A 27,259-nucleotide genomic window follows, 5' to 3' on the forward strand; every position below is an offset into this window, starting at 1 on the left:
CAGCAGAAAATGTTATACTTCTGCACTTTTACATTAAAAATCAAGCATTTCTTGGTGGTTTTTTTTCCCTCCATCCCTTTGGCCAATATTTATTTCCTCTTCACTGCAGGAAGCACTTTTGTGATAGATGTATTACTGTACATGACCCCAGTTAAAATACTTTGAGGTGAAAGGATAAACAGACTGATACAGTATTTAGGGCTGGTCACACCATGGGAAGAGCCTGTCACCAGCTCTCCAATGGGTAAATCTGACACCACATTGGCCATTTTAAGAGGATGAGGACTTGACAGATTTTTAACAGCTGAATGACAGAGCAGTAGCAATTTCTGCTTCCACAAGCAACAAAGGTGCTAGCCCTCAGTTCTTGTTTTACACATTTGAGACCTTTCTCCAGAGAGATCCTGACCCCAAGAAATATGGGAAAACCTATTGCTGTTGCTTCTGTTAGTGTACAACATGCAACAGAAGTAATCCCTAGCAAGCCAAACAAGATTTCTCCAAAATAGCCTGACATTGTTTTTACAGACTTACAAAGAGGTCGGCTGTAATCTGAGCTTTAGCAAGAGCAGCTTGCCAGCTCTATTATTTTACCTCATTAGATGTTTCTGATGTCCTGCTTTCATTTGTTTGAAATCAGGGCAATGGCAGGATTCACTTTTGTGCTGTAACATTTCCCCTCCTGCTTTTTGGAGAACAGATATTCCCCTCTACAGTTGACTGATCAATTTTGGAGAGCAAGAAGGATTTTCAAGATATCTGAAACTCACAACCTAACTTAAAAAGAAAACATTATTTCTGATTTGTAAAGATACAGGTTCCCAATGGATAGCAAGACAGAGACAAAAAACATGTACATCCTTCACAAATAAGTCCCAGATACATTTCAGCCATAAGCAATAACAAGATCAATGGTGAAAAATCAGCAGATTCTACCTTCAGAGCTGTATAAATCCTGAAACATCCCTCTTGGAAAGTATCATTCATGTCCCACTGAAACCTCTTCTAGAAGCTTATGGGAAAGAGTCTTCTGGAATTTTCAAGGTGATCTGCTTTATCTTCAAATTTGCATGGCTCCCCTTTCCCCACCAGCTCTTCTAAAGCTTCCATAGACCATCTCTTCTCGTCACCCAGTCAAACACCGACCTGGATCTCCCCTTTTTGGGGAAAAATCCTCTCAAGTATGACATTCAAGTCAGGGACTAGCTGCCTGGGGTCACTCTTATGGGATGCTCTTCTACTTCAAGGAGTGGAAATTGTAGTCCCTGTCAATTCTGAGAACTGCCACAAGGGGCATGGACAGCCCCACCTATGGCCCTCTCACTTCTGGGTGTACTTGGGGCAGGCTCATCACCACCTCTCCAGACTTCTGGGTGTACTTGGGGCAGGCTCATCACAGACCTCTCCAGACAAATATGTTTGCTGTAGATGTTGGCTGGATGACCTGCAAAGATTTTACATGAAACATGCAAACACCCAGAAGCCCACAGGAAAACCCAGAGACAGCAGAGAGATTCTCCTCTTTCTCTCCTATGCCTTGGGTCAGATCCTAATTTATCATCTCCACTACAGCCCCAAATACTGTTGGTAATTTGGGAGGGACAATTGCAGCACAATCAAGCTTTGCAAAGCAAGGTCAGCAGAGCCAGGATTAGCACGTAGATGTACGCACCTCCCAGATAAGTTTCTTAACTTCATATTTATGTTCTGTGATAAAAAAAAGTGGAATTTCTGCTCTCCTTTCCAGCACGTACACCAGGCACAAATGGCTACATATCAGAGGAGAGCAGCCCTGTCGAGCAACTGTGATGAGTAAAACTAAATTTAACAACTGGCAAGTTGCCTAAATTCTTAAAAAAAAATCATATGCTTTGGCTCTGTTCAGTGGAGAACTTGTTCTCATGTAAAACTGCACTGGCACCTAGTGGCGTCTGAATTCATCACAGCACCTTTGGGGCAATCTGAAGTACTCAAAAAGGGCCATTTTTATTGTATCTGAGCATCAAATGATGGCCACAAAGCTGTTTGAGAGCAAATAACACAATGAATGGTGCTCAGCAGCATTCCTCACACTGCAGCACTTGGAACTGTTGAGGTGTATAGAAATAAAAATTATGAAGGTCTCCAAACACTTCCCCAAAACTTAAATAAAACTGTGCCCACTGGTGACACAACAAGAAGTCAGCTTGCCACGGGAAGCAGTGCAGACCTCTGGACATGGGTGAGACTACCTGTATCAGGTGAGACACCCTAATTCTGTTTCTTGACATCTCCTGTATGAAACACCAGCTTGTTAAAAACACTCTTTCAGGTTCAAATGTTGAAGTTTTAGAGATAAACACATGCTGTACAAGTACTACCTAAAATTCCACTGCTACTATAATGTAATAATGCAAACAAAAATATCTAAAGCAATGAAATAAACCATCTTAGTGCTGCTTGGGCTAGGAAATAAAGCACTGTTTCATTTTCCATGTCTTTATTTTAGGAAAAGAAAGGCACGTCCACGCAATGTCTTCTGTTTATAAAGTTTAAGAAAATAAGCTGGCAGTAAGAAAATGAGTTATATTGGAATTCATCCAAAGCAACACTGCTTTCAGACCAGAAAAATCTTTCTGTGTCTCATGAAAATGATCTGACTCTTTGAGGGGGCTGCAAGGTGTGTGAATAGAATGTTGTTTCTGCAGAAGATAAGAATTTAGTTCATGGTCTCTGTGGCCATCTAGCATCACAGAAATTAGAAATAAAGATTCTAAAGTGATTAGCAATACACAGGTATAGCTAGTAACAATTTCTGTTTAGCCAGTATGAATATATATGTAATCTTTTGTCGCATGACATGCCCAAGGAAGTGAGAGCAAGTTTGAACTTGCCTGTCTGAAGAGGAATCAGAAAGACCTGAGCGTCCTAGTGCTCTTTATTTAACAAAAGAATGTCTCTGGGACAGAAGAAAGAGGCCTAGGAGAGAATCACCATGTCTCAGATCTCTTATCATATTTACATCTTGGAAACAACAGGACAGTGACTGGCAGTTGGCAAGATAAAGAATCAGAATGTAATTTACAAATGTAAATGTTTGCTGGCACAAGTTAGAATACGAATTAACAAGTGTCAGAATGTACTGAACAAATGTAAGTCTGGTAATGTGAACCTGGAATACCATGCCAACGGGAAAACAGGACAGGGGGTAAGTTTGTGGGAAAAAGTATAAAAGCTGTAATAGTGTTCCCACGGAGGCGCTCCTGATGGCAGGATGTCTGCCATTGCAATCACAATTAAACATTTCTTCACCAGAGATCCTGTCTCCTAAAAATTACCTCAGATGTTTCTGACAAAGGTATTTCACTGTACCTGGGCCTGCAAGAAAATGTGAGCAAAGTGGGGAAAAAAATTGTAAGAAACATTCTGATCATCCTGTGCTGTTGAACTCATTTCAGGGACTTTGCCTCCACTGCCAGAGTCATTCTGCAGACAAAAGTGGGAGGATGGGCCAGTGAGTAAGCTGTTAGTAAAGGACACTGAGAGTACCTTTGAGGATTTAATTCACAGTGCTGTTGCAAAGCACTCTCGATTCTGACTCAAAGTTGCAATTGCTTTGAGTTCCTCTAGATAGGAGACTCTGAGACTGACTACAAGTGGTTTAAAACGAATAATTCATTTTCTCCTACTGATTTTTGTAAAGAGAGGCGAAGTTATCTCACTTGAAAAATCTCTGAAGAATTCAAGAGTTGATATACAAAATTAATATACATTGTTGGAGCTTATTAAAAATTTACACTTGTTCAGCCATGAGACACTTTAAGAAACAAAAATAGAGACTGGCTTGGGCTGGAAAAGATCTCTAAGTTCATAAATTTCCAACCAGCCTGCTGTGTACAGGGTTACCATTTATCAGATCAGACTGCCCAAGACCATCCTTGCCCGTTGTATGGGAACTACTGAATCACAGCCTGAACCACTGATTGATCACCTGAAGTGAGCACTGAATCAGCCACAGAGGCACAGGTGAAGGTGATATACCTGTGTGATTGGAAGGGGTGGAGCCTGGCTTCACCTCTCCCAATCCCCATTTAAGGGCTGACCCCACCAGGGAAGGATCTCTTCTTGGAGATTCCTCCTATATGGAGTCTGCAGTGAGCCTTTATCATTCCAAAGGTGAGCTATCTTCTTTTCCTTACTATTTGTGTGCCATCTATATAGACCTACTTAAATATACCATCTTCTATGTTATTTTTTGAGTACCATCCTTATGGATTATTTATCTTATACCTGCCCATGCTGCTTTCCTTGCAACCACTGTGTGTGTTCTTATACTGGGGGACCAGCATATTCCATGCATGATGTTTCCAGGCCAGAGGAATGATACAATTCTTCCAAGGACTTCCAAGAACCTCCAACCCATCCCTTGGTGCTTCCCCTGACTCTGGAGCACTGTGGTAAGTCCCCAGAAAGCCTGTGGAGCTGAAGTAATTCATATATGAAACACCACTCTGTAGCTCCAATCGCACCTATTGTTTATTCAACCAGAGAGTGAATTGCCCAAAGGACCTAGAACATAATTTAACGTTGACACTGCCCCTATTTTGTGCTGCTTATCTGCAGTGTGTGCTTCCTACTGGTTTCACCTTCACCTTTAGAGTAAGGCCATCTCTTTTGGACACTCTCATTTTATTTGATTTATTATCCTCATTTCCAATTAGATCATAATATTTTGTGTTACTTTGTAATCCTGTATCTTATGCAGTAAATTACATTTCCTCCTCACATCATTGCTACTGTTTTGTTTTTCAACCCTTCTCCATTTCCCCCCCCTTTTCCCTTTTTCTGGGGTGTGAGCCCCCCTGCCCTACTAGGCACAGATCCAGGACAAACCGGCCCATAAACCACCAACAGTGCCTGTGCACCAGAACTGAGCAGCAGATGCTGCTCATCAGGCAGTGGGTATCGCTCCCACACGTTTTCTCTGCTGCCCAGCTGCACTCGGGGGAACCTGACTTGGTGCAACAGTAGACAGTGCTGTGTGGAGGCCTGCAACAGAGCATCCTTATTTTCCATACCCTGTTCACTGCAGGGAATTTGGACCAGATCACCTGTAAAGGTTCCCTTCAGCTCTTAACGATTCCACATATCAGCCACTGACCCAGAATAACTGACTATCACACGACCCAGGTGCAACACCCTGCACTTGGTCTTGTTGAACCACATTTAGGTTCACATAGACCCCATAGACTCATTTCTCAGGCTTGCCCAGGTCCATCTGGATGTACCTACAGGATCCCTACTTGTTATTTTTCAGGTCCCTTGCCAAGAGCATTCCCTCAAGGACCTTTACTTTCCTTATCCCATTTCTGCATGTCAGCATGGCATCCTGTTATTCTTCCCATACAACACATCTCTGTTCCCAACGCCCATACACATCCAACTTACTTTCAGTATGAGCAGCAGGTCCTTACCTGGCCATGCTGCTTTCCTGAAACCACTGCCTGTATTCTTATATTGGGTGATCAACATAGCCCATGCATGATGTCTCTGGGACAGAGGAATGATACAATTCTTCCAAGGACTTAACTTCCAACTCATCCCTTGGAGTTTCCCTGACTTGGGAGCTGTGTGGTAAGTCCCCAGAAAGCCTGCGGAGCTGAGATAATTCATATATGAAACACCACTCCGTAGCTCCAATTGCACCCACGAGTGATTTGCGCAAAGGAGCAGAGCGGGATGGCTGAGGAAGCTCTGCCCTTGACACTCTGGCAGCTCTGTGCCTTTGCTGGGCTCCTTGTTGGGCTCCTTGCCCTGCTGGTCGGGCTCTGCCAGTGCCTTGGGAAGAGGAGAGGGAAGCTGGAGAGCGGCGGTCAGTCCCAAAGTTCCTCGAGCAAGGAGGATGAACACAGTGAGGCAGAGGAAGACAGCGACTCCAGCGAGACATGTGACCTAGGCAGAGCTTGGCTGCCACCATACATGGCTGCCGGGTGCCAAATTGTGGAGCAGCTGGTGGACAACCTTCTGCTGAAGCCTCTCCTGCCGCAGCTTCATGCCCTGGCTGCAGCAGGTCATCAGGTCATCTTTATTTCCAATTAGATCATATTATATGATTTTTTTTTTTGTATTTCAGTATCTTATGTAGTAAATTAGCTTTTCTCCTAACATTGTTGCAGCTGTCTTGTTTTGCAGCCCTTCTCCCTTTTCCCCCCTTACCATTCTCCTTTCAGTACAGTGTTCCTCTCATATCCTGTACCCCTGTTTCTAAAAACCCAGGGGTCAACCTCAAGTGTCCCCCGGGGCTTTTCACCAGAGGCTCCAGGTGGGGCCATTCTCCCTGGTGGTAGTGCGCAGCACCCTGTCTCCATTACTGTAGTCACTGGCTGCTAGTGGAGACTGAAGCAAAGATCTTGTTATGTACTTCAGCCTTCCCCGTGTCTGTTGCAGTCGCTTTTCCCTACTCGTTTATCTCAGGAGGTACACTCTCCATGGTGTAAACTGATTAATCATAGAATCACAAGGTTGGAGAGGACGTACTTGTCCAGTTGCCCACCCATTAGCTTTATTACCACAAACTACTAAACTGTTTCTCATAGTTCCTCATCCATATGCCTCTACAACACTGCCAGGGATGGTGACTCTAGCACTGCTGTTGGCAGACCATTCCTGAGCTTGACCACTCTCTGAGAGACAACGTTTTTGCTTATGTCAAGCACTGCATGGCCAGAACTGGACCATGGAGTGCACACCGAGGGCAAGGTGGCAAACTGTTGGCCACAATCCTGTGGTTGCGACTTTAGAGCCAATTTATTCCCTGTTTTTTAGAGAAGGCCTCGTGTGGATCGGCCACACAGCACAAGATGGCAATAAACTCACGGCAGAACACCACGAGAAGAGCCGCTGGGGCATGAGGGAGTGTTGCTGAGGCAGCAATTCCTTTAATGAACACGGTTGGCTACATATTTGTAATTTCAAATGCTGCGGATTCGCCTTCAAATGGATAGTATTGCTTGAGCAGCCTTCTGTAGTGCCCAAAGTACCGGATCCTGTAGATGCCCAGCTCTGTGTTGCTAGGGATGTGCCATTCAATTGTCACGTTGCTCTGGCCGGATGACCCTTTGGTCCAGTAAAACCTAGAGGGCAAACCCACATGAAGTCAGCAAGAAAACACATTTGTCTTAACATCACAAGAGCTCACATTGGCTAAACTAAATGGAATGAGATGAACGTGCTCCAGCTAAGTGTATTTTTAGAGCTTCTATTACCCTTTTGCTCATATATTTGGGCTCTCAGAGCAGCAACCAGCAAGCCAGCTCCAAGCTCAGCAGGGCTGACAAGTGTTCAGAATAATGTTGCAAGTTGGCAGTCATTTCTGCAGAAGACAAATATTTCTACTGAAGTATCCTTGCATCCCCAGATCTATATCATAGTCCCATACACCACCACCTTCCTGAGCAATATGAACTGCTTCTGTCTTCTTTGTGCTGAGGAAATGGTGAGCCAGGAGGTTGGGCATTTAAAGGTCATGGGTAAAAATCCATCAAAGTAAGGCTGAAGGCTTATGACAGTCTTTTCCATTATCAAACTCCCATTTCCTTTTGCAGCTGCATTGTGCAAGACCTGCAGATGGACACATGCTTCTGCTGGGGGAGGTTTTTCAGCCAGCCATGTTGGAGAACCTCTAGGATACGTGAGGATTAGCCTGCTCTTCATCTGATAGCAGTGATTCACCACACTCATGCTCTGTGGTGGGAAATGGGAATCCATAACATATCTAGAGAGCATTCTTACGAGTCTTTCTAAATAAAAATAATTGGACCCAGAAATGTTAATGAGAGTTGTCAAATCCTACTGGGGTAGTAGCCCCTTCTCAAGGCTTTACTTTCAAGAAGTAGATGAACAAAATATGTTGGTTCTTTGTCAGTGTGTGGAATGTTTGACTGTGTGTAAGGCCATGGCCCCAAAACACTGCTGTGATGGACCTGTGCCGTCACCCTCTCTGTCTCACTCAACAGACTTAGTGAACCAATACCAAAACCTGGTCGGTTACTAGAACTTAGGAACTAGAATTCAGCTTCGATCCCACCTGGGAACAACTTTGAGCTGATGAGCTCATGGGGGTCTGTCTAGACAAAGCTTATCTCTGTTGTCTGCCTTTAACAAAGGCAGGGCTGTGTAAATTACTGCCCACCCTCCTGAGCACTTCCAAAACAGAGATAACTGCCCACGCTGCAGATGTGGGGTCTGTTCTAGTACTCACTGTTGTGAGCACCAAGAGAGAGCTCAGGTAAAGTCCAGAATGCACTGAGCATGACCCTGCTGCAATTATGAGTGCAGGACAAAGGAAAGGTGACAGCTATCTCCTCTGCTGAAAGCTGCACCTCCTGTTAGTACACAGGGACATTGCAAGGCCAGAAGATCCCAAGATGAATGTTTTCCACTTTCTTATTGGTTTGTGTGTGTATTCTTTCAGTGGAAGACAGATGTCATGAATGACATCTCTAATCTTGATTTTCTTTTCTTGTAGACTTTTTAAATTGAGATCTGTTTCTGCTTTATGATGTCGAGCAAAGTCTCACAGTTTTTTTCTATAAAACCCTAATGTTGTCTGGGCCTCTAATTTGGTATCCTATCCATTAGCACAATACAAAATACGGATGGATGAAGGCTGTGAACAATTCAAATATTAATCTTGCTCCAATTCCAATCTTGCTCCAATATACTCTTTGGTATACTTTTCTCAAACTTATCGAAGTTGCCTTCATCGAAGAAGATATACGAAGGGAAAGGCTGAGTGTTTTGTTCTGACATGTTAACTAAAAAAATGTGGACTGATACATTCCCAGAGAGCATTGTCTGAAGGAACAAGACCAACTTAATGTTGAATTAAACTCAAAGGCCATGTAGAGACGATGAAGCAGTGAAATCTGTTAGGGACACAGACCTGGTGTCCCAGGAGGCATCATTTTGTACCACCTGCCAATTCCCTGAAACACTGGTGTATCTCTCCACCGTCAGGAAGTTGTGTTCGGTCTGGAATAAAAACAAGACAATTGGCCAGATGCTGAATGAATAGGCATGCTCCTACTCTTCTGTGTCATTTCAATCAGAGAAGGTTCTATACTTCTGAATTTAAACTTACAGATGAAGCAGGGAATATGTAAAGTCCTTGACCATTAGAAAAAGAATGGACAGATGAGTTATTTGCTTTCAGTTTCTGTCTAAGATGACTGATGGAGTGAATTATTTACATTTCTGATTTTCTTCATTTAATTAAATGAATGCACTGGGCAGATAGGATGGAGACTAGAGATCACTCTTGCTCCAGCTAGAGGGCATTTCATACTGAAAAAACATCTGAACTGTTGCATGGCATAAACACCTTCAACTTCAATAGTGTGAATAGATCATGGATGGTTTATATGACCTTCAGTGTGGATTTCATATCTAATATGTCAAATACAGGTCAACATGGTCTCTAACAGACAAAAGCCCAAAATAAGGCCTTTGGTCTAAAAACTCTGTTTGGAGCGAACTCCCAAAGAACATGCCTATAGGAAAAACTGCCTTCTGAACTTCCAGCACTGGAAGCACATGATCTTACTCCTGTCAGAACAAGAACATCAGTGAGTTAATGTATAAAGCAGATGCAATAACTAAACATTAACTAATCCTTAGCAACTTCAGCTCCAACATCACTGGGTTATATTTACCATGTTCTCTGCAGAGTTCCTGGGGTTCGCACCTACAAAAGTTACTTTGGCAACTTCTCCCTGAGGGGTAGATTGAAATTTATGTTCAAGTCTGAGCAGCACAATGCACATTAATAAAACCCTTTGAAGATGTCTTAAGAGTGTTTTGTTTGTTGTCTTAAAATAATTTCACTTGTTGCAATAGCAGTGGACAGTTGATTTTGTGAACTGGTGTTCTATGCCTTCCCCTTTCCTCGTCGTTAGACAATCACCACAGCACGTACAATTTCTGTGTAAAAGTGGAAGGAAAACGGGTGAGATTTTAAGAATAACTCCTTCCCTTCTTCCTATCTTACTTTTGGACGCTGCAATGAAATTAAAGCTCTTGCTCTGAACACCTTATATGCATTTTAGATATTGAGAACTGAACCCTTTCTGTCCTTCTTATTTCGTTTATATTCCGTCCCAGAGACATCAAAGGTGACCTGATTTCTGCTTGTAAAGAAATATTTGACCACTTCATTATTAACAGTTACTTTATGTAGAAGCAGAAGGGGAAATCTTCCTCATGTTGATTGCCATGGGGTCTTTTTTTTCCTTCATTCACTCATTTTAACCATGTTTGGTGAACATTGTCATGAAAACTCTGTCTTCTCTCTTCTACTCTGATCAGAAGAGTTCTGCTGCTTTGTAAAATTTCTAGTGTGTTTAACCATTTTGCAAAAATAAAACTTCATGTTCAAGGGGTAAGTTTGGTTCATTACCAGAAATAAGGAAAGCATTTTGGAGGAGCTTTTAGAAGCTTTTAAAATTCAAGAAGGCTCTCTGACCTTGTGCACACGTGGAAGATACTGAAACAAAGTGCACAACACACACATGGATGGGTACCTCTAAAGTCTGTTTTTTCACCCATGCCCAATAAGAGCAATGATGCCTTTTTGGTTTGAGATCACCACAGTTATTTAGAAAATTCGGACATTTTAGCAAGATAATTAAGCATTTAAAGATTATTATCTAAACGGTTTTTAGGAAATGCTTGAAGTTCTCACCACTCGATACTGTACATTCACTTCTTGAAGCACATCCCCAAATGTCTTATTCTCTGGTGCTCTGTCAGGAGTGACAGCAGGCACCAAGGTCAGGCTAGTTATGTTGAAAAGTGGGGGCTCGGGGCCACTTGGCAAATCCTGCTCCGTGTTCTGTGGGAGGGAAGATGTGTTCATTAGGTAGTACATATAACCACTCTCTCCATTGTGAATCATATCAGTGGTCTGGTTCTTTATCCAAGTACATATCCAAGCATATAGCACGTAGAAAATTTTGATTACCATAGCAATAGCCCTTGCAAGTCCTCTGTATAGCTGGACGTAAGCGGAAAGGGTGTGTGGTCCATATATTGTCGATGCGGCCTCATATCGTTGAGCCTAGGAAAGGACAAAGTTGGAAAAGGAGGATTGAAATGAACAGTGTAGCTCAAGCAGCTGCACCAAGACAAGAAGAGTACTGTATCTGCAAGGGTTTACTTAATGATAAATGCTTAATTTATAATCCCTGTTTAAATAGTTGGTTTCCTGCACCCCGATCCCCTTACTGCTAGAGGACAGTCCCACTGCTAGCCCAGGTATTGCTGCTGTGACTTCAGGTTATTCTTTTTTCTCCTATCCATCACAAACAGAGAGAAACAGCTGTCACTCTTTTGTTTCTCATAGCTCTGTCACTCTCTCAAAGGCTTATAGTGTAGGTCTTTTTCCCTCCAACTCTTTGGTTTGGTCAGTCCCTGTTCTCCCAACCTCTCCTTGTGGATCAGAATTTCCAAGATCTTGGAAATGGTCTTGTCATGGTTCTATGATTTCATGATTTCTGTTATATTATTGATATTCAACATCATAAAATCATGTGGTGTATTGGGAGTTAAAGAGTTAATGCTCCAGCTGCGTGGATCATCGATAGTTCTGGGTGTACCTGTCTCAGAAGAGAAGAACTATATTCCCCAGAGGACTGTGCGATGCTTTGCATTTTTACATGTTTCTGCTCAGAGGGAAAGATAAAAACTGTCTGTGGTCATGGGACTCTCTCTTCCCTCGGGATGGAGCTCAGCAGTGGGTGTTTGTTGCAGCCGTCCGCCTTCAGCGTTAGCGTAAGGCCTTCAGTTTATCGGACACTCTCTCTTGCTCATTTTATTTGATTTATTAACTTCAGTTCCAATTATATTGTATTATATTGTGCTATTTTGCTTTCTGATATCTTATTTAGCAAATTAGCTTTCCTCCTCAGATCGTTGCAGCTGTTTTGTTTCTAGACCCATCTCCCTTTTCCTTTTTCCCTTTCCCCTTTCCCCTTTCCTGGGGTGTGGGTCCGTGGGTCCCCCGCACCAACTGTTGCAGAATTGGGCCGAACCAGCCCGTAAACCATTGACAGGTCTGCACTTTGGCACTTGCACCATTTTATCGGGTCCAAAATAAACAAGGTTGCCTTGGGATTCCGGCCACAGAATCTTCAGTTTTTCACAGCAAAGGAAAAGTACTCTATGTGTGCATAATTTCACATGAATTATCATCCCATGTCAGAAAAACTGAACTCAGTTACCTGGTATTCTTCATAGGTGGTAATGTAATGGGTGTAGACATTACATAGACCCGCAATTACAACATCCATTCCTGCTGTACCATGAGAGCCAAATTCCTAAGAAAGGAAATAAACAGATCACTCATCTTTTATCCACTTATTAATGTACAAACATATTATTATATTGTACTGTTATTATTTACCAGGGCAGATTTCAAAGTTACAGTGGGTGTGGAGCTGGATGCTCATGAAAGCCACGCTGCAACTGGATTAATGACACTTTTTCACTTTTCACACAAAAAGAAGAAAAATTACTTCATGCTCCAGCAAATACAATAAATTTAAGGGTGTTGTGAAGTCTGATGTCTGTATTCTCCTGAACACCTTGGCAATATAACAGTGTGAGATAGCCTCAATGTGTTGTGGGAGCAGTAGGCAAGATTAAGCGCTCAGACCAAAGCTGAGAATAAGATGCATCCATCATTAAAATGGAAAAATTACATTTGCCATTTTTTCCAACCGTTTTTATGCTGCTATATTCTAGTAGAGATTAAGGAGCTATACCTCTCCATCACAGAGACAAAATTCCTATTAGCATCATTTATGTCTGGATTTCAGTTCAGCTATCTTAATGGATTGAAATCTAATCTGTTTGATTCTTCTGGGGGGATGTTCATTCCTATTGCATGTCAGTGAGTGCATGCAACATGAGTGTGAAGTAATTGTGAGAAGGAGAGCTCTGTAAGACACAAGCTGGGATGGGACAAGGAAAAGATCAGAAGGATCCAGAAACATGAAGTTCCAGGTGCAGGGCCCTCTTGGAAAGACTCTTCTTTGTCAACTCACACTTTTTACAGCTTCCCGCAGCCTGCGTCCCGACATGGTCCTAGGGATGTTAAAGGAACAGTATCAGGCCACAGAAACTGAGGGAGCAAAAGCAGGAGTCACTTGTTCACCATGCTGCACAACAGGGCAAAGTGAAGGCCACCAGAAACTCATCAAGCACATTCATTTCCATCTCATTTATTTATACAATGGAGAAGAGAATGGGAATCTCCCAGGAACCAGAGAAGACAGCATGCAAACAGCTAGGTGCGGTGGACATGTATGTGTGGTGTGATCTGGGGTAAGAGTGGGTTAGGAGACTTAAGTATGGTTCAGGGTTAGAGAAGAGAGACTAATGAAGGCGAGATTGATGAAGGTACCACCTGGGATAGGGAGGACAAGACTAATGGCTGTTGAGTAAAAAACAGTATGACAACTAGATGCTGGTTGAGCAGAGACAATAAACTGCAAAACCATGGCTAGCTGAGAACCAGATGGAACTGGATTACTTCCTCGAACTGCAGTGGGGTGAAAAGTACACAGTGAGGAAGACATACAGCCTTCGTCTTCAAGATCCCCACCCGCAAACACCAGGAGGTTCTGCGCATGTTCAACCTAAAGGAATTTGAAGCGGTACATATGGAAATGATTTCTTGGACCTGATTGTAATAGTCCATCAGATTCTTAGGAATGCAATGAATATGTATGCTTTGTACTCTTAAACTACTTCTGCCTCCTCTTCATGCAAGCTAGGTGGAACTACCCCCTTTGCAACCAGCGACTGTGTGCAGCATCGAAAAAACATACCTGCTTTATAACCTGACCCCAGGTTATTAGAGTTTGTTTCCACAAGTCAGGTGCCTGCAGAGTTATCAGGTATATCGGCAATAATTTTTAGCCTTTCCTCCCTTTCTGCGATAGAAATGCTTCCAGCTGTGATTAGTGGAACATTAAATACATACGTAAACTCTCCAGGAACAGCAACAATTGCCAGTGACCCGATAGTAGCAATCTGAACATCTACAATGTCAGGGTGCCAGGGGTGAGGCCAAGACATCTGAGATGGAAAAAGAAGTTGATATGACTTTTATAGGAGAGTAGTATAAAAGATACCCCAATCTAGTCCTGGCTTCAAGCCACCCCATATCATGGACAACACCATCCTTGAACATCACTGAGCAGCATGTCAGCTTGAAAACAAGCTACTTTTAAAAAAATGAATGAACATGGCTCTGGAAAATGAAATGCAGAATTCCACCCAATATGGCAGGCCCAGAGCACGCATGCTGCTCAGTCCTTACCTCCCCGGTGCTAAAGAGGATTGGCTTGGGTTCGTGGCAAGCCTTTGTTTCATTGGATGGCTCTCCCAGGAGCTGGTCCCGGATGTTATCCCAAAATGGGTCCCCTTCTACTGAGCCTGGAGGAAAAACATCTCTTAAAGGCTATTGCTACACAGCCTCCCCAGCAGCTGGCAGATGTCTCATGCCCACCCCTTCCTTATTTCAGGTCATCTGTTTGGATTCCAACCATCTCCCTTTCTGAGGTGGTTTGAAATGCCAGCTGTGCATCAGGGCAATGAGAACAAATGAGAAGGTTGCCCTGAAACAGATCTTCTTCCTCCCCATTCCATGTTCAGAGCTCCCCTTCCTGTGTGGCATGGCCACAACCTTCTCCAGGAGCTCTCTGATGAGCACAGACAAGCTTGCAAGGGGCTGTAAGGCCACACCTTCCTCAAAACATGCCTTTAGGGAATGTGGCTCAATGTGCTGTCAGTGTTTTCTAAAGAAACAGTAGGATTTGAATCCATATGGGACATGCCCCATGTCCACCTTCGGTGCTCAAAGACACACTGAAACCCACTCCCCAGATCACCTTGTGTGAAGTTGAAAGCCCCCACTCCATCTATGGTCCCTGCAGCAAAACTATGTCCCAAGGCTGGTTTGCATGTTTTAACCTTAATCAGAAGGGAGAAAAAACAACAAAACAAAACAAAAACAAGAGAGATTTTAAAGCCACTTTCCTATACTTTGTCGCATCTCACTGTGAGAGCTCAACCCTTCTTACCGCATGTGTGGCATTGAGCTGCACCTGGACATCACTCATGTTGGCCCACTGGTGTGCAGAGTGGAGGGGCCCTGTGAGCTCCTGGGCAGCACTGGCATACAGCTCCTAGGGGACACACCAAGTCAGCACCCCAAGCAGGACACAGTGCAGGGCCTGCTGGAGTGGGACACCTCAGGAACAGGCAGAATTCCTCAAGGAAGGAGAAATTGGGCATCTAGCCCTTCCAAGCTTCATCTAGAAGAGTCATTTCTCCATTCTGATGACATTTTGCAGGGAGGCAGGATCTTGTTTCCTAAGCTCCATCACAGTTACCATCTCAACTTTAAACTCTACATGCCTCAGCCCTGCAAGCTTTCCTATCCTGAGCATCATATGGGTACACTGCTGTCACCAGTTCTGTACACAGCTTTATTTTCACAGCTAAAGCATACACTTTTTCCTCCTGGATGATTATTTTTCTTCTACCTGTCACCTTTTCACCTCATCTCTATTAGTCAAAGAGTAATAGAAAGAAAATAAGAAAAGCGAACGTCCACCTGGAGGAGCTCTTAGAGTATCTGTACTTCTCACCTTCTAGACCAGCCCAAACAAATGTTTTTTATCAGACCCATGTGACTGCATGCATTGTTTTGATACACTATGCATTACTATATTGGTGACAGCTTAGTTAATCAGCAGATGACATGCTCACCTCTAATGGGAGTGTAGCACTGCCAGACGTTGTACAGGTGCATGCACAGTCACGCATGGTAGGATGAACATCTCTTAGGTGTTTGAACTAACACATTTAAATTCACATTTGCATTAGTTTGAGGGTGTCGTGCCAATAAGTGTCATGTGATGGTGTCTTGGAGCTCTTCAGGAGTCTGGAAAAGCCCTGTTTTTCCCATCTGATCTCTCTGAGCTGCATGCTTGGGGAGGGAAGGCTATAAGGTAGCAATTCCCCAGTTGTGCAGCAGCAAGGAAGAGATTAAAACCTCAAATAAGCATTTTCAAATTGCAAGGCTTACGATGGCGTATCTAAATAGACAAATGCACTTTCCAAATAATAGGAAATTTTTCTTTAAGTGTATTAACATGGACTTTATAGAAACCTAAAAGAAAGAGCAAGTGCAAGAAATCTGCTCAGGTGAATGCATATTTGTTTTTTGTAATAAGAGCTTTTGTAAAGCAAAACATCACTCACTTTTGCTTTCAAGTAGATATTTTGTGCGATAATTCTTGTACTGTCGAACATGTCGGTGCCAGGTCCCATGGCCATGCACATTGATGCCTGTTAAGAAATGTGCTTAAATGACAGTGGCCTGTTAATACGGAGAGCACTTCGCTGCCAAGTGGGTGAAGGCACAAGTGATTTTCTTCACATGGAAATTAATAGCTCCTTGTTAACCACCTAAAATGTAGGAGATCTGGTTATAGCACTACTGCAACTTGGCAGCCTGATGTATTTGGATCTGGGCTGACTGGTCAGAAAAAAAGAAGGACAGTACATGTTATATTTCTTAAAGGGGTGCCCAGAGCAGTCCCAAAGGGGTCCTCAAAATGCAGGACTGTGGGAAAACACTACATAGTGCTGTATTTGCAGTTCCAGCTCAAGCTTTCTCCTTTGTCATAATTTACGTGGATGAAGCAATCCATACGTACCCCCCCAACAGGACAGATGCTCTGTGGGTTATCACACGATTCCCCAGTGTTTATGCAGAATGGACCTTTGGTGTTGGGTGACACATCCCCCAGGTTGGAGGATGCAAAGGCAGCAACAAAAGACCCCTATGAAATAGAGACATGGTTAGATGGGTTTTGCTGGTGTGTAGAGATTGCAGACATCACCTGCATTCTTTCCCTTGGGGCCGCAGATGTGCAGTCTACCTCTTCAATCCACGTGGCCCTGAATCCCCAGCTGTGTGTGTTACTGATCACACGCTGTGGGCTCATCACAGCAATCTCATCCAGATTTTCCTTCTGCCAGGCTCTCACCATGACAGATTTATAGGGTGAGAGCCAGTGGATATGGGTAAGTCAAGAGCATCAAGGCTGGGTGCACACCAAGTGTGGTAGAACTCAGCTCCCAGCTCATCTTCTTGTTTTCTCCCTTCTGGAGATGGCTTATGTCAACACCAGCTATTTTCATAACTTACCAGCAATTTAGTCACTTTGTGAGGCTGCTAGACAAAACATGTCCAGCCAACCATACAGCTGAATAGCAAATCCTGCAAAAATGTCCACACAAACCTGGCCTTGTGTGCATGTAAGCTTGCACTAACTTGCACTCATACCTGCACTATGTCAGGGGAAATAATGCTCTTTAAAGGAGCTGCATTTGTATCTGGACACATGAAGACCAGGAGACAGAATCAACTGGAAGCCACAGGAAACTAATAATGAGAGGCTTGATCTTACACTAAGTATGCAGGGTGTGGGATCTAGTATCCTACACTTACTTTCCAGTAGTAAATAAATGAAGGGGTCCATCCTCAGCCTCCTTTTATGTATTTACCCCACTGTCCTGTTTTGCTGTTCAAAGGAACCTGCTATGGACCATAGAAAGCATCACCCCTCCCCTCCCCGTTGCACTTTTTTTCCCCATTATTTTCAGTCATCCAAAAATGCTCCCACCTCCCCAGGAAGCACACCCTTGTTCTTCTCCTGTTCAAACAGGAGAGACGCGTAGCCCATGTTGTCACTGTTGACAAGGTGGTTTGTGTTGTTCATGCTGACTGGGTGCACAGCAAACCAGCTGAAGAAACATACAAATAAATCCATTAAAAAAGTGCATCTATCTAAATATTTGCAGTTGATTTATGGGAATTTTCTATGGGGAAATAAAAAGTGCCCAGGGCTGGACTAACAAGGGCAGAGCTATTCATATCTTCTCCCATTATGAGCAGGGGGACTCACAAAGAGCCAGATGGTGAATGTGCAGATGGCACTGTAATCACCAGGGTCACCAAGAGTTAATTCAACCCCAGATTAGCTCCAAAGTTCACTGCAGCTTGGAAAGGCCCTCCCTCCACAGATAAAACTATGTTTTCAGCAGATTGCTCAACTCTTACTGGGCAGAGGTTGTCAAGCAGCACGTGTTTAATGATTGCGCATGACAGTCGGTGGAACAAAAACATACCATAAGACCACTGAGCTTTGGTTTTATCTCACCCCATTGACCATGACACTGAGTATGGGGAAAATTGGAGAGGAAAATGTTCCTACTGCAGTCAGATTCAGATGTGGTTTCTGATTGGAAAAATCACACCACTGGCTTCAGGACTGCCTCTGACTTCATTGGCCCAGCCTTGAGCTCTGAACTTCGAGCAGGCAAGAATATGTGCTGATAGGATGGGTGTCACAAAAAGGACACCAGGCACCCAGGACCAGGAACAGCATGCTTTCAGTGAAATATAGGGTGTTGAATGGCATAACCATCAGGAGCTGGCAGTGTGATCTTCCACCCCTGCTCTACACCGCAGAGCAGGATGAGCCTTAAAATCCAATATCCAGCAGGTAGAAGGTTTCTGCAGCCCTACAAGGGAAGGCCAACTCTTGTCATCTCCATGCTCCTCCACAAGCTACAGTGTGGAGAAATGCCCACTGCAGTTCCAGAGCAGGTGAGAGACACTGACCTGGTTTATGCCCTCAAGGACTCTCACTATAACTTGTTCTTCCCTCAGACACTCTCTACTGACCATCTGGGAAGAATGGCATATAGGGAACTGATGTAGACCTACCTGAAAAGTGGGAAGGCTTGTGCAAGTAGGGAACTACAGAACTGCCCCTGGACCACAGTCCTGGCATTCTCTGGTTTATGGGAATTTGGAGAGAAGAGTGTTACTTCAGTGGTCAGTACCTGATGAGTCCTAGGTCATCTCCATTCTCATCTACCAGCTTCAGCATCACCATTTCTTTATCTGTATTGGCTGAGTACCTGGGACAATGAAGTGGAGAAATCACATTAGTGCCAGGGCCACAGTTAGTCTCCTTGTTGTTAAATCTCCTCTGGGCTGAGCAAGAAAACAAAGAGGATATTAGAGATATTACCAGGACATGGTGAGACCATACAGGACCATCCTAAAATAGCTGTGAATATAAAGCAAGAAGTACGGTCATTGCTGACCTCAGGCACTGCTTCCTTTAGTGACAGAGAGAGGAGCTCTCTTCAAATGCAGCCTCATGCATTTTAATGCTGTCTGACATACATGCTAGTGTCTACTAAGGACATTCTTTTTCTGTTGTAGTTAATAATGCACAAGGTCACATCCTTAGCCAATGCCTCCCATGCTTGGAGGGAACAACCACAACTTCCAAGCCCTCCTGTGCTACTCCTTTTTGGGAATGCAGATGCCAGAGGACTCAAGATGGTGACAGTGTCATTTTGCTGTCAACTTGCCTCCATATTTGAACCATCCTATAAATGATCAGGAACACTTGGCTGCAAAGCCAGCTGGGCCCCAACACGGTTTCTCTCTCATTTCTGGGGAGAGTTTACCTGCTACGTTCAGATGCTGGATTCTGGAGATACGAGTAAGGGCTTCGGTTGATCTGACTGTTTTCTACCACACCTCTGTTTAAAAATAGTCTTCCTCTCTTCATGTTCTGATGTGCTATATCAATGCTCTGGAAATCAGAAGGGCAGGGGATATGAGTCCACAAACGTGAGCAATATATGAGATTATTTGGAAAACTCCCTCCCTACCTGATCCTAATACTTGGGATCTAAGGGGCTTTGCTTTGATTTTCTTAAATAGCTGAACATTTTAGAAAGTTATAAGCATAAAAAACAACATTTCAAAATCAGCCATGATCACCTCTTTCTAAAGAGTCTTTTCTTTTCTGACCTGATCTCATTGGCAAGCGGAAAGCTACTTTTGAGTGTATTTAAGGCAGGAGCTGGAACTGAATGATTTTTAAGGCCCCCTCCTCCCAGGCTGTTCTGTGATACAGAGGTTGCTTTGATTTAGAGGTGCTGCATCCCCAGCATGATTTTGAGGTGCTACCATGGACATCACAGCAAGAGCTCAGTTGGTCACAAATGCATCTCCCCTACCTTTTCTGTGTTCATGGACTTTTGTGTCACCCATCCAGGTGACCCCTACCTTTACAATGCCATTCACTATAGCATTGAGGTTTGGTTTGATTAGCCCTTTGCTGGTGATCCAGAAGAGCGTGTACTGGAAGTAACCACCAGGCCCCGAGTGTGTGTGTGTGCCGCTCAGGATGACGTTATCCCTTCGGTACAGATCGCCATACTTGCTCTTCAGTTCTTTCAATACCTAAGAGAAAAGAAGCAGTCCTAAAACCCCTCTTTCATGTCCAAGGACTGTGGGGATTTGTACCAAACTCTGCAATAAACCCAGACTCCCTTCTGGCTCCTTGCTCCTCACTTTCCACTTGATACTCCTGTACCAGTGGCCAGACAAGTAGGTTGTAGCTGTTGACAACAGCATTAAAAAAGTATTATATCAACTAATAAATAGTGTAATATCTAAAAGTGAAGACTTCTATGGCCAACTTGCAGCCCACCCCAAGTCATCCAGGAAGTCTCCACTTCTCAAGGATCTCCTTGGTATTTTTTTCTGCTAAGAAAAGTCTTATTTGCTCTTCAGAAGAGACAGGACATCTCTCCAGACTGTGCTGCAATCAGATCCCCAAGCAAACAGTCATGGTGTTGCTATATTCACTATTATTTTGTAGTGACTACAGCCTTAATGCTAACAGCAGCAACAAGTCAGACCTTGCATACATTACTTCCAGTCACATACCTCCAGCCTCAGCCTCTGGGACACCATCCCTATGTCAATGCTGACGAACACCACTCTCCTGGTGTCATTGGGCTCAGCCACAATGAAGGCTCGACTGTAGAGGCGTGTGAGAAGTCCACCACCTACCTGGTCAGGATTGGCATAGCCCATCTGGAAGGGAAGAGCTCCATCAGACAATATAGAGAATGTTCATTTGCATATATTTTTCTAAGTAAATTTTCCAGAAGATCAGAGAAATCTTTCAACTCAGTGATGCAACTATCTTGCCTTTTGACTACAAGACAGTTCACCTAATGATTAAAGAAGACAACCGTTTGCTAAAGCAGAGCTTGCAAGCCAAAGGTTCTGCAAAACAAACAAACAAAAAAAACAAAAAGACAAAACAACCCCAAGCCATTACAGCCCTCAGAGATGATGAAAAATCAGTATTTCACTGAACTTCCAAGCAATTCCCCATACATACCAGAGGAATTTCTGCTACAGGCCCTGTGCAGTCTGCCCGACCTACACCTAGTAAGTAGTTTCCTGAGCCACTAGTTGTTGTTGTTTTCTGGGTTGGTGATGGTTCATCATAATCTATAATAAGAATAAATTAAAAAATATAGTCAATGAATAGGAGATGGTGGATTTCAACCACTCGGAACTGCTGTGAAAATGACATGGCAAGTGGCAAGCAATCCAGGAGTCCCTTGGAGTCCACTGACAACAACTTCAAGTATTGGACAGACACACCAGGGGTGAACTATTGCTGGATCTAGGACTCACTGAGGAGATTGTTCAAGACATTAAGATCGAAGGCAGCTTGGGCTGTAGTGACTATGCCCTGGTCAAGTTAATGAACTTGAAGAACGTGAGCCTAGCAAAGAGTGGATTCAGAACCCAGCACTCTGGGAGAGTGAACTTCAGTTTATTTGAGGAACTGTTGGATGAGGTCCCCCTTAGAGACAAAGGAGTGGAGCAAAGCTGGATAGTCTTTAAGGATGCATTTCTGAGACAGCAAGAGTTCTCCATCCCTCAGAACAAGAAGGCAGGAAGCTGAGGCAGGAAACTGGCTCAGCTAGAAAAGATGATGCTGGTCAAAATGAGGGAAAAGAAGGGCAAGTACAGGCAGTGAGGACATGTCACCTGGGAAGAATACAGGCATGCTGTCTAGACATGCAGAGAAGGGATTAGGAAAGCCAAGGCACGGATGGAACTGCACTTGGTGAGGGATGGTAAAAACAAGAAGGGACTCCATAGGTACACAGGTCAGAAGAGACAGGTAAGGATGAGCACACCTCCTTTGGTAAATGAGAAAGAAGAATTGGCTACAATTGACATGGAGATGGTTGAGGTACTCAGTGTGCTCTCTGCCCCAGCCTTCATTGTCAGACACATTTCTCGTGTCTCTCATATTCCTAGACCTCATATCCATGAACCTCTTGGTGAGGCCTGGGGGAGCAAAATTCCCCCATTCTTAGGGCAGAGCAGACACGAGATGACCTCATGAGACTGAATGGGGCCAGAAGGCATGCATCCCAGGGCTGTAAAGGAACTGGCTGATGGGTTGCCAAGCTGCTTTCCATCATATTTGAAAAGTTGTGGCTGTCAGGTGAAGTCCCCAGAGACTGGAAAAAGGGAAACTTCACTCCTACTTTAAAGAAAGAGAGAAAGGAAGTCCTGAGGAACTACAGGTGAGGAGTCTCACCTCTCTGCCTGGGAAGGTCATGGAACAGATCCTCCTGAAAGCTATGCTAAAGCACATATGGGATGAGCAGATGATCTGAGTCAGCCAGCATGGCTTCACCAAGGGCAGATCCTGCCTGGCCAATCCAATGACCTTCTATGATGGAGTGACAGCATCGGTGGACAAAGGAAGGGCAACTGATGTCATCTACCTAGACCTCTGCAAAGACTTTGACATGGTCCTGCACCACCTCCTTGTCTCTAAATTTGAGAGATTTGAAGGATGGATAAAGAATTAGAATTTCTGTGGATAAAGAATTAGCTGGAGGGTCACAGCCAGAGGGTGGTGGTCAATGGCTCTATGTCCAGGTGGAGGCTGGTAATAAGCAGTGTCCCCCAGGGGGCTGCTGTGGGACTGGTGCTCTTTAATGTCTATATCAGTTACATAGATGATGGGATTTAGTGCATATTCAGCAAGTTTGCTGATAACACTGCGCTGAGTGGTGCTGTTGTTAGGGAAGAAGGAAGGGATGCCATCCAGATGGATCTTGATAAACTCAATAGGTGGGCCTATATAGTGCGGGAAAATAATGAGGTTCAACAAAGCAAAGTGCAATGGTTTGCACTTGGTTTTGGGGGGGGATCCCAGATATCTATACAGACTGGGAGAAGAACTCCTTAAGAGTAGCCCTAAGGAAAAGGACTCATCTGGTTGAGACAAACTGAACATGAGCCAGCAGTGCATGCTTGCAGCCTGGAAGGACAATGGTACCCTGAGCTCCATCAGAAGAGAGGTGGCCAGCAGGGACAGGGAGGTGATTGTCCTTCTCTACTCTGCCCTTGTGAGGCCCCATCTGGAGCACTGTATCCAGGTGTGGGACTCCCAACACAAGAAAGATGTGGAGCTGTTGGAAAGGGTCTAGAGAAGGGCCATGGAGATGATCAGAAGGCTGGAGCACCTCTCCTGTGAAGACAGGCTGTAGGAAATGCGCTTGTTCAGCCTGGACAAGAAAAGGCTGCAGAGAGACTTCACTGTGGCCTTCCAAACTTAAAAGGAATTTAGAAACATGAGGGAAATTAACTTTTTACACAGGTAGATAGTGATAGGACAAGGGAGAATGATTTTAATGGAAGAGAGATTTAGATGAGATGTTGAGAGGAAGTTCTTCACAGAGAGGATGATGAGGTGCTGGAACAGGCTGCCTAGAGAGGTTGTGGGTGCTTCATCCCTGGAGGTGTTTAAGGCCAGGCTGGATGGGGCCCTGGGCACTCTGATACAGTGCTTGATCTGGTGGCTGGAACCCTGCCTGTGGCAAGGGGGTTGGAACTTGGTGATCCTTGAGATCCCTTCTAACCCAAGCTATTCTATGATTCTGTGAGATTAGTGGCCACAAGAACACACAGAATTAGGGTCAGAAGAGTCAATGTAGCTTCTGCAAAGGGTGTCTGAAACCTGCTAAACATCCCTGGGAGCTTAGGAAGCCCATGGGCGAGGGATCCAGCTGATGCACAAAGTGTCTGGACAACATCACAGAAGAAAAAGCATTAATAAATAATAAATAATTAAGTAAGTAAATTCTCAGTGATTCAGGAAATCCCACAGCCACAAGTCACCGGAGGCTGAGGTAACATCATGGGAAAATATTTTTTTTAGTGTTGTTTTAAGCTTTCCAAAAAAGCAAACTGCTTCAGGTAAGAATGGACTGATGGGACATAAACACACGGCCACAGGGTATGTCATGCATGTGCCATGTTGCACCACTGCAGAACTGAGGAGAAATGGGGATGGTATTCAGATTCAAGCAAAAATCATCAACCAGTGCAAACAAGGAGCACATTTGTGAAGGCACGAGTCTGCGAACGATTTGGAAATGAGACACCACCATGTCATGTCACAGTTTCATTTTGGTTTGCTTTAAAAAGAAATCTGACGATTATGCATCTCCACTCCCTCCACCACCCTCCCTCCTTCCCAGCAAACCCTCTTGAGCTGCACCAAAAGAGCTCAACTTTCCATTGCTGGAGCTGCTCTCCCCAGTGACAAAGTGGAGGACGAGGAGCACCACAGTCACCGCTGTCATCAGCACCAGGAGAGTGATGAGGACTATCTCCAGGCGGGAGTAGGGGTGCTTGGTCCTCTGTCTGCACATGGCCCCGTGGAGCAGTGAGGAGCCTGTGGGATGGCAGACAGGACGGTGAGCCAGTGATGGTCTGTGTCCTGCATGTCCCGCTCTGAACAGAGACACTCGGCATGCTCTTTTGAAGAAATCATTCTAATAAACACTACATATTTTGACAGGCTGAGTCTCAGTGTGAAGGATGGGCACACAGTTGGAGAGGGAATTTATGGTCTCAGAAGTGTGGTAGTGAGAAATGTCACCACCAGCAAAACACTGGTGACCCAAACCTGCTATAGATGACCTCTCTGTCAGATTCTTTTGCCACAGTGAGATAAAACAGCTGCAATCATTGCTGATGTTCACCTAAAAAAATCTTCTAGTGGCAAGAAATCTGGTATTATGGGTTCCCTTCCTTTCCCTGTTTTGCCTTTGCATTTTAATACAGAAGCTAGGAGCTGGCATCCTATCAAACATCGTGGCCTATCCAGGTAATCGACACTGCAGTGCCACCCCAAACCACATCCACACAATAGGCAATTGTCAACGTTTTACGGGCTGGTTCGGATCAGTTCCGTGACGATTGGTGCGGGTGACCCTCAGACCCACACCCCAGGAAAGGGGAAGGGGGAAAGGGAAAGGGGAGATGGGCCTAGAAACAAAACAGCAGCAACAATCTGAGGAGGAAAGATAATTTACTAAATAAGATATCAGAAAGCAAAATGACACAATATAATGCAATATAATTGAAGTTAATATATCAAATAAAATGAGCAAGAGAGAGTGTCCGATAAACCGAAGGCCTTACGCTAATGCTGAAGGCGGACGGCTGCAACAAACACCCACTGCTGAGCTCCATCCCGAAGGGAAGAGACAGTTTTTATCTTTCCCTCTGAGCAGAAACATGTAAAAATGCAAAGCATTGCACAGTGCTCTGGGGAATGCAGTTCTTCTCTTCTGAGACAGGTACACCCAGAACTATCGATGATCCACAGAGCTGGAGCATTAACATGATGTTATGATGTGGAATACCAATGCCAAAAATCATAAAACCATGACAGAAATTACGTCTGTTTTTCCAAGTGATTAAATAGCTGCAGTAATAGTAAAACGTGACAGATAGTACCGTAGAATCTCAACAGCACCTCATGTCAACTCACCTTGCAGCACAGCCGCTAAGGGTTTCGGTGTTCTGGGTGCTGTGTAGCTTTGGTACGCTCAGTTCTGTCTCTGTACCTGTGGTCTCTCGTGTGTCCCAGGGACTGGAGGAACATCTTCCTGCTCGAAACCTGTTGAAAAGTCCAGCTTGAAAATTATCGCTGTTACAGCCCTGTGAGTCAGGCTCAATGCAAGATAAGGAGAAACAGATCGATAGTTTTTACCACAGAAGCAGGAAGAGTTTTTCCATGCATATAAGTTACGTACTGCGCTTGTCTCTTCAACACAACCTTTTTAGGATTGCATAGATCATCTCTGGTACACCAGGAATTTGGAAGCAGGCCTTTTCTCTCCTCTTTGCTTCATCACAGCCTGATCAGCCTGCAAGATCCAGCTGTGAGCACCAGTCCTTTTGGAAAATTCATCCCAATGGTTTACAGACTTCCCTGGATGAGCTCAATATAGGGACATGCTCTGCTAAGGCCTGCTTTATTCAAAGATCCATGTCTGCTCTTCCCAAGTGTGGTGGGAGCCATCACACTCCTGAGACAGCAGATGCTTGCCCTTGTTTGCAGTGGGGTTAAAGGTTTCACAACTAATTGGGGAATTTAAGAATGGGACCACATATCTTTTCCATCCCACTCAGCTTCCAAACATCAAAGAAGACATTGCTTTCCTGTTCTGGCCCCATTTCTATCATACTCCTAACCCAAAGGGTTAATATCTCAGCAAGCAACCTGAGTCATGGCTTCAAGGTCTCCTCCAGTATCTTTCTCAGACTCAGCAGATTTCAGGCTGGCTAGTGGGGAGAAGTAAGATTTCTTGATACGTTATCTCCTTGCCATGATACCAATAGAACATGTTGGCGCTGCTGCTGGTAGAAAACAGCCTGCCAGGCAGGATGCCATGGGAGCAGGCAGGGTATTGGCAGAACAAGAACTCTTTCCAAAAGTGGTGTATTCATTTGTGAGACATGGATAAACTGAGTTTTCAAGAGTTGGAATAGTGATGGCTTGCCCTGTTCATCTTATAAACCATAGAATGGCTTGGGTTGGAAGGGACCTTGAAGCCCATCGAGTGACAACACCCTGTGGTGGGCATCCTCACTGGATGAGTCTGCCCAGGCTACATCCAGCCTGGCCTTGAGCACCTCCAGGGATGGGGAAACCACAGCTTCTCTGGGCAGCCTGTTCCAGAGACTTCAGCTCTTCTCTTACAAATTCATAGGAGGCCGCAATCTTCATGAACCACCTGAACCTGAATCCTTCAATCCTTATCTTCCAGTGTTGACACTCAGGAAAGATGGAGGAGACACAAGGGATTGTACCCATGGGACACCAAGGACTTGCATCTGCCCTTGCTTTCTAGATGTTCTTTCCACAGGGAATGCAAATTTGAGCAGACCACAAAAGAGACTAACAGAACAGAGTGCTTATTTGTC

General features: G+C 44.3%; 1 protein-coding gene across 1 annotated transcript; it reads right to left on the reverse strand.

The window, feature by feature from the left end:
* Positions 1-6,837: 6,837 nt before the first annotated feature.
* Positions 6,838-25,943, reverse strand: LOC136054928 (putative neutral ceramidase C). The gene is made up of 21 exons (XM_065746446.1): positions 25,821-25,943; positions 24,540-24,716; positions 21,342-21,454; positions 20,879-21,028; positions 20,213-20,389; positions 19,606-19,733; positions 18,967-19,044; positions 17,742-17,862; positions 16,770-16,895; positions 16,312-16,398; positions 15,126-15,230; positions 14,934-15,015; positions 14,363-14,478; positions 14,024-14,118; positions 13,083-13,122; positions 12,258-12,353; positions 11,000-11,095; positions 10,721-10,870; positions 9,693-9,752; positions 8,924-9,012; positions 6,838-7,112 (listed from the first exon to the last, which is right to left on the reverse strand). Exons 2-21 carry the CDS (start codon positions 24,691-24,693, stop codon positions 6,935-6,937), a joined length of 2,241 nt encoding a protein of 746 aa, XP_065602518.1. The 5' UTR covers positions 24,694-24,716; positions 25,821-25,943; the 3' UTR covers positions 6,838-6,934.
* Between the last annotated feature and the right edge of the window lie 1,316 nt (positions 25,944-27,259).

The sequence above is a fragment of the Cyrtonyx montezumae genome, unplaced genomic scaffold (assembly GCF_038088225.1).
Source record: "Cyrtonyx montezumae isolate F1298 unplaced genomic scaffold, pur_monq_1.0 scaffold_4, whole genome shotgun sequence".
NCBI classification, from domain to species: domain Eukaryota; kingdom Metazoa; phylum Chordata; class Aves; order Galliformes; family Odontophoridae; genus Cyrtonyx; species Cyrtonyx montezumae.

Bases quoted from the DNA above. Each gene is read 5' to 3' on its own strand.
- LOC136054928 (XM_065746446.1), bottom strand. From the start codon at position 24,693: ATGTGCAGACAGAGGACCAAGCACCCCTACTCCCGCCTGGAGATAGTC. The intron at 16,896-17,741 runs GTGGGAGCATTT...TCTATTTCATAG, and splicing joins AGGGTGTGCTTCCTGGGGAG to GGGTCTTTTGTTGCTGCCTT. The intron at 9,013-9,692 runs GTAAATATAACC...TTTTTATTCCAG, and splicing joins GGAACTCTGCAGAGAACATG to ACCGAACACAACTTCCTGAC.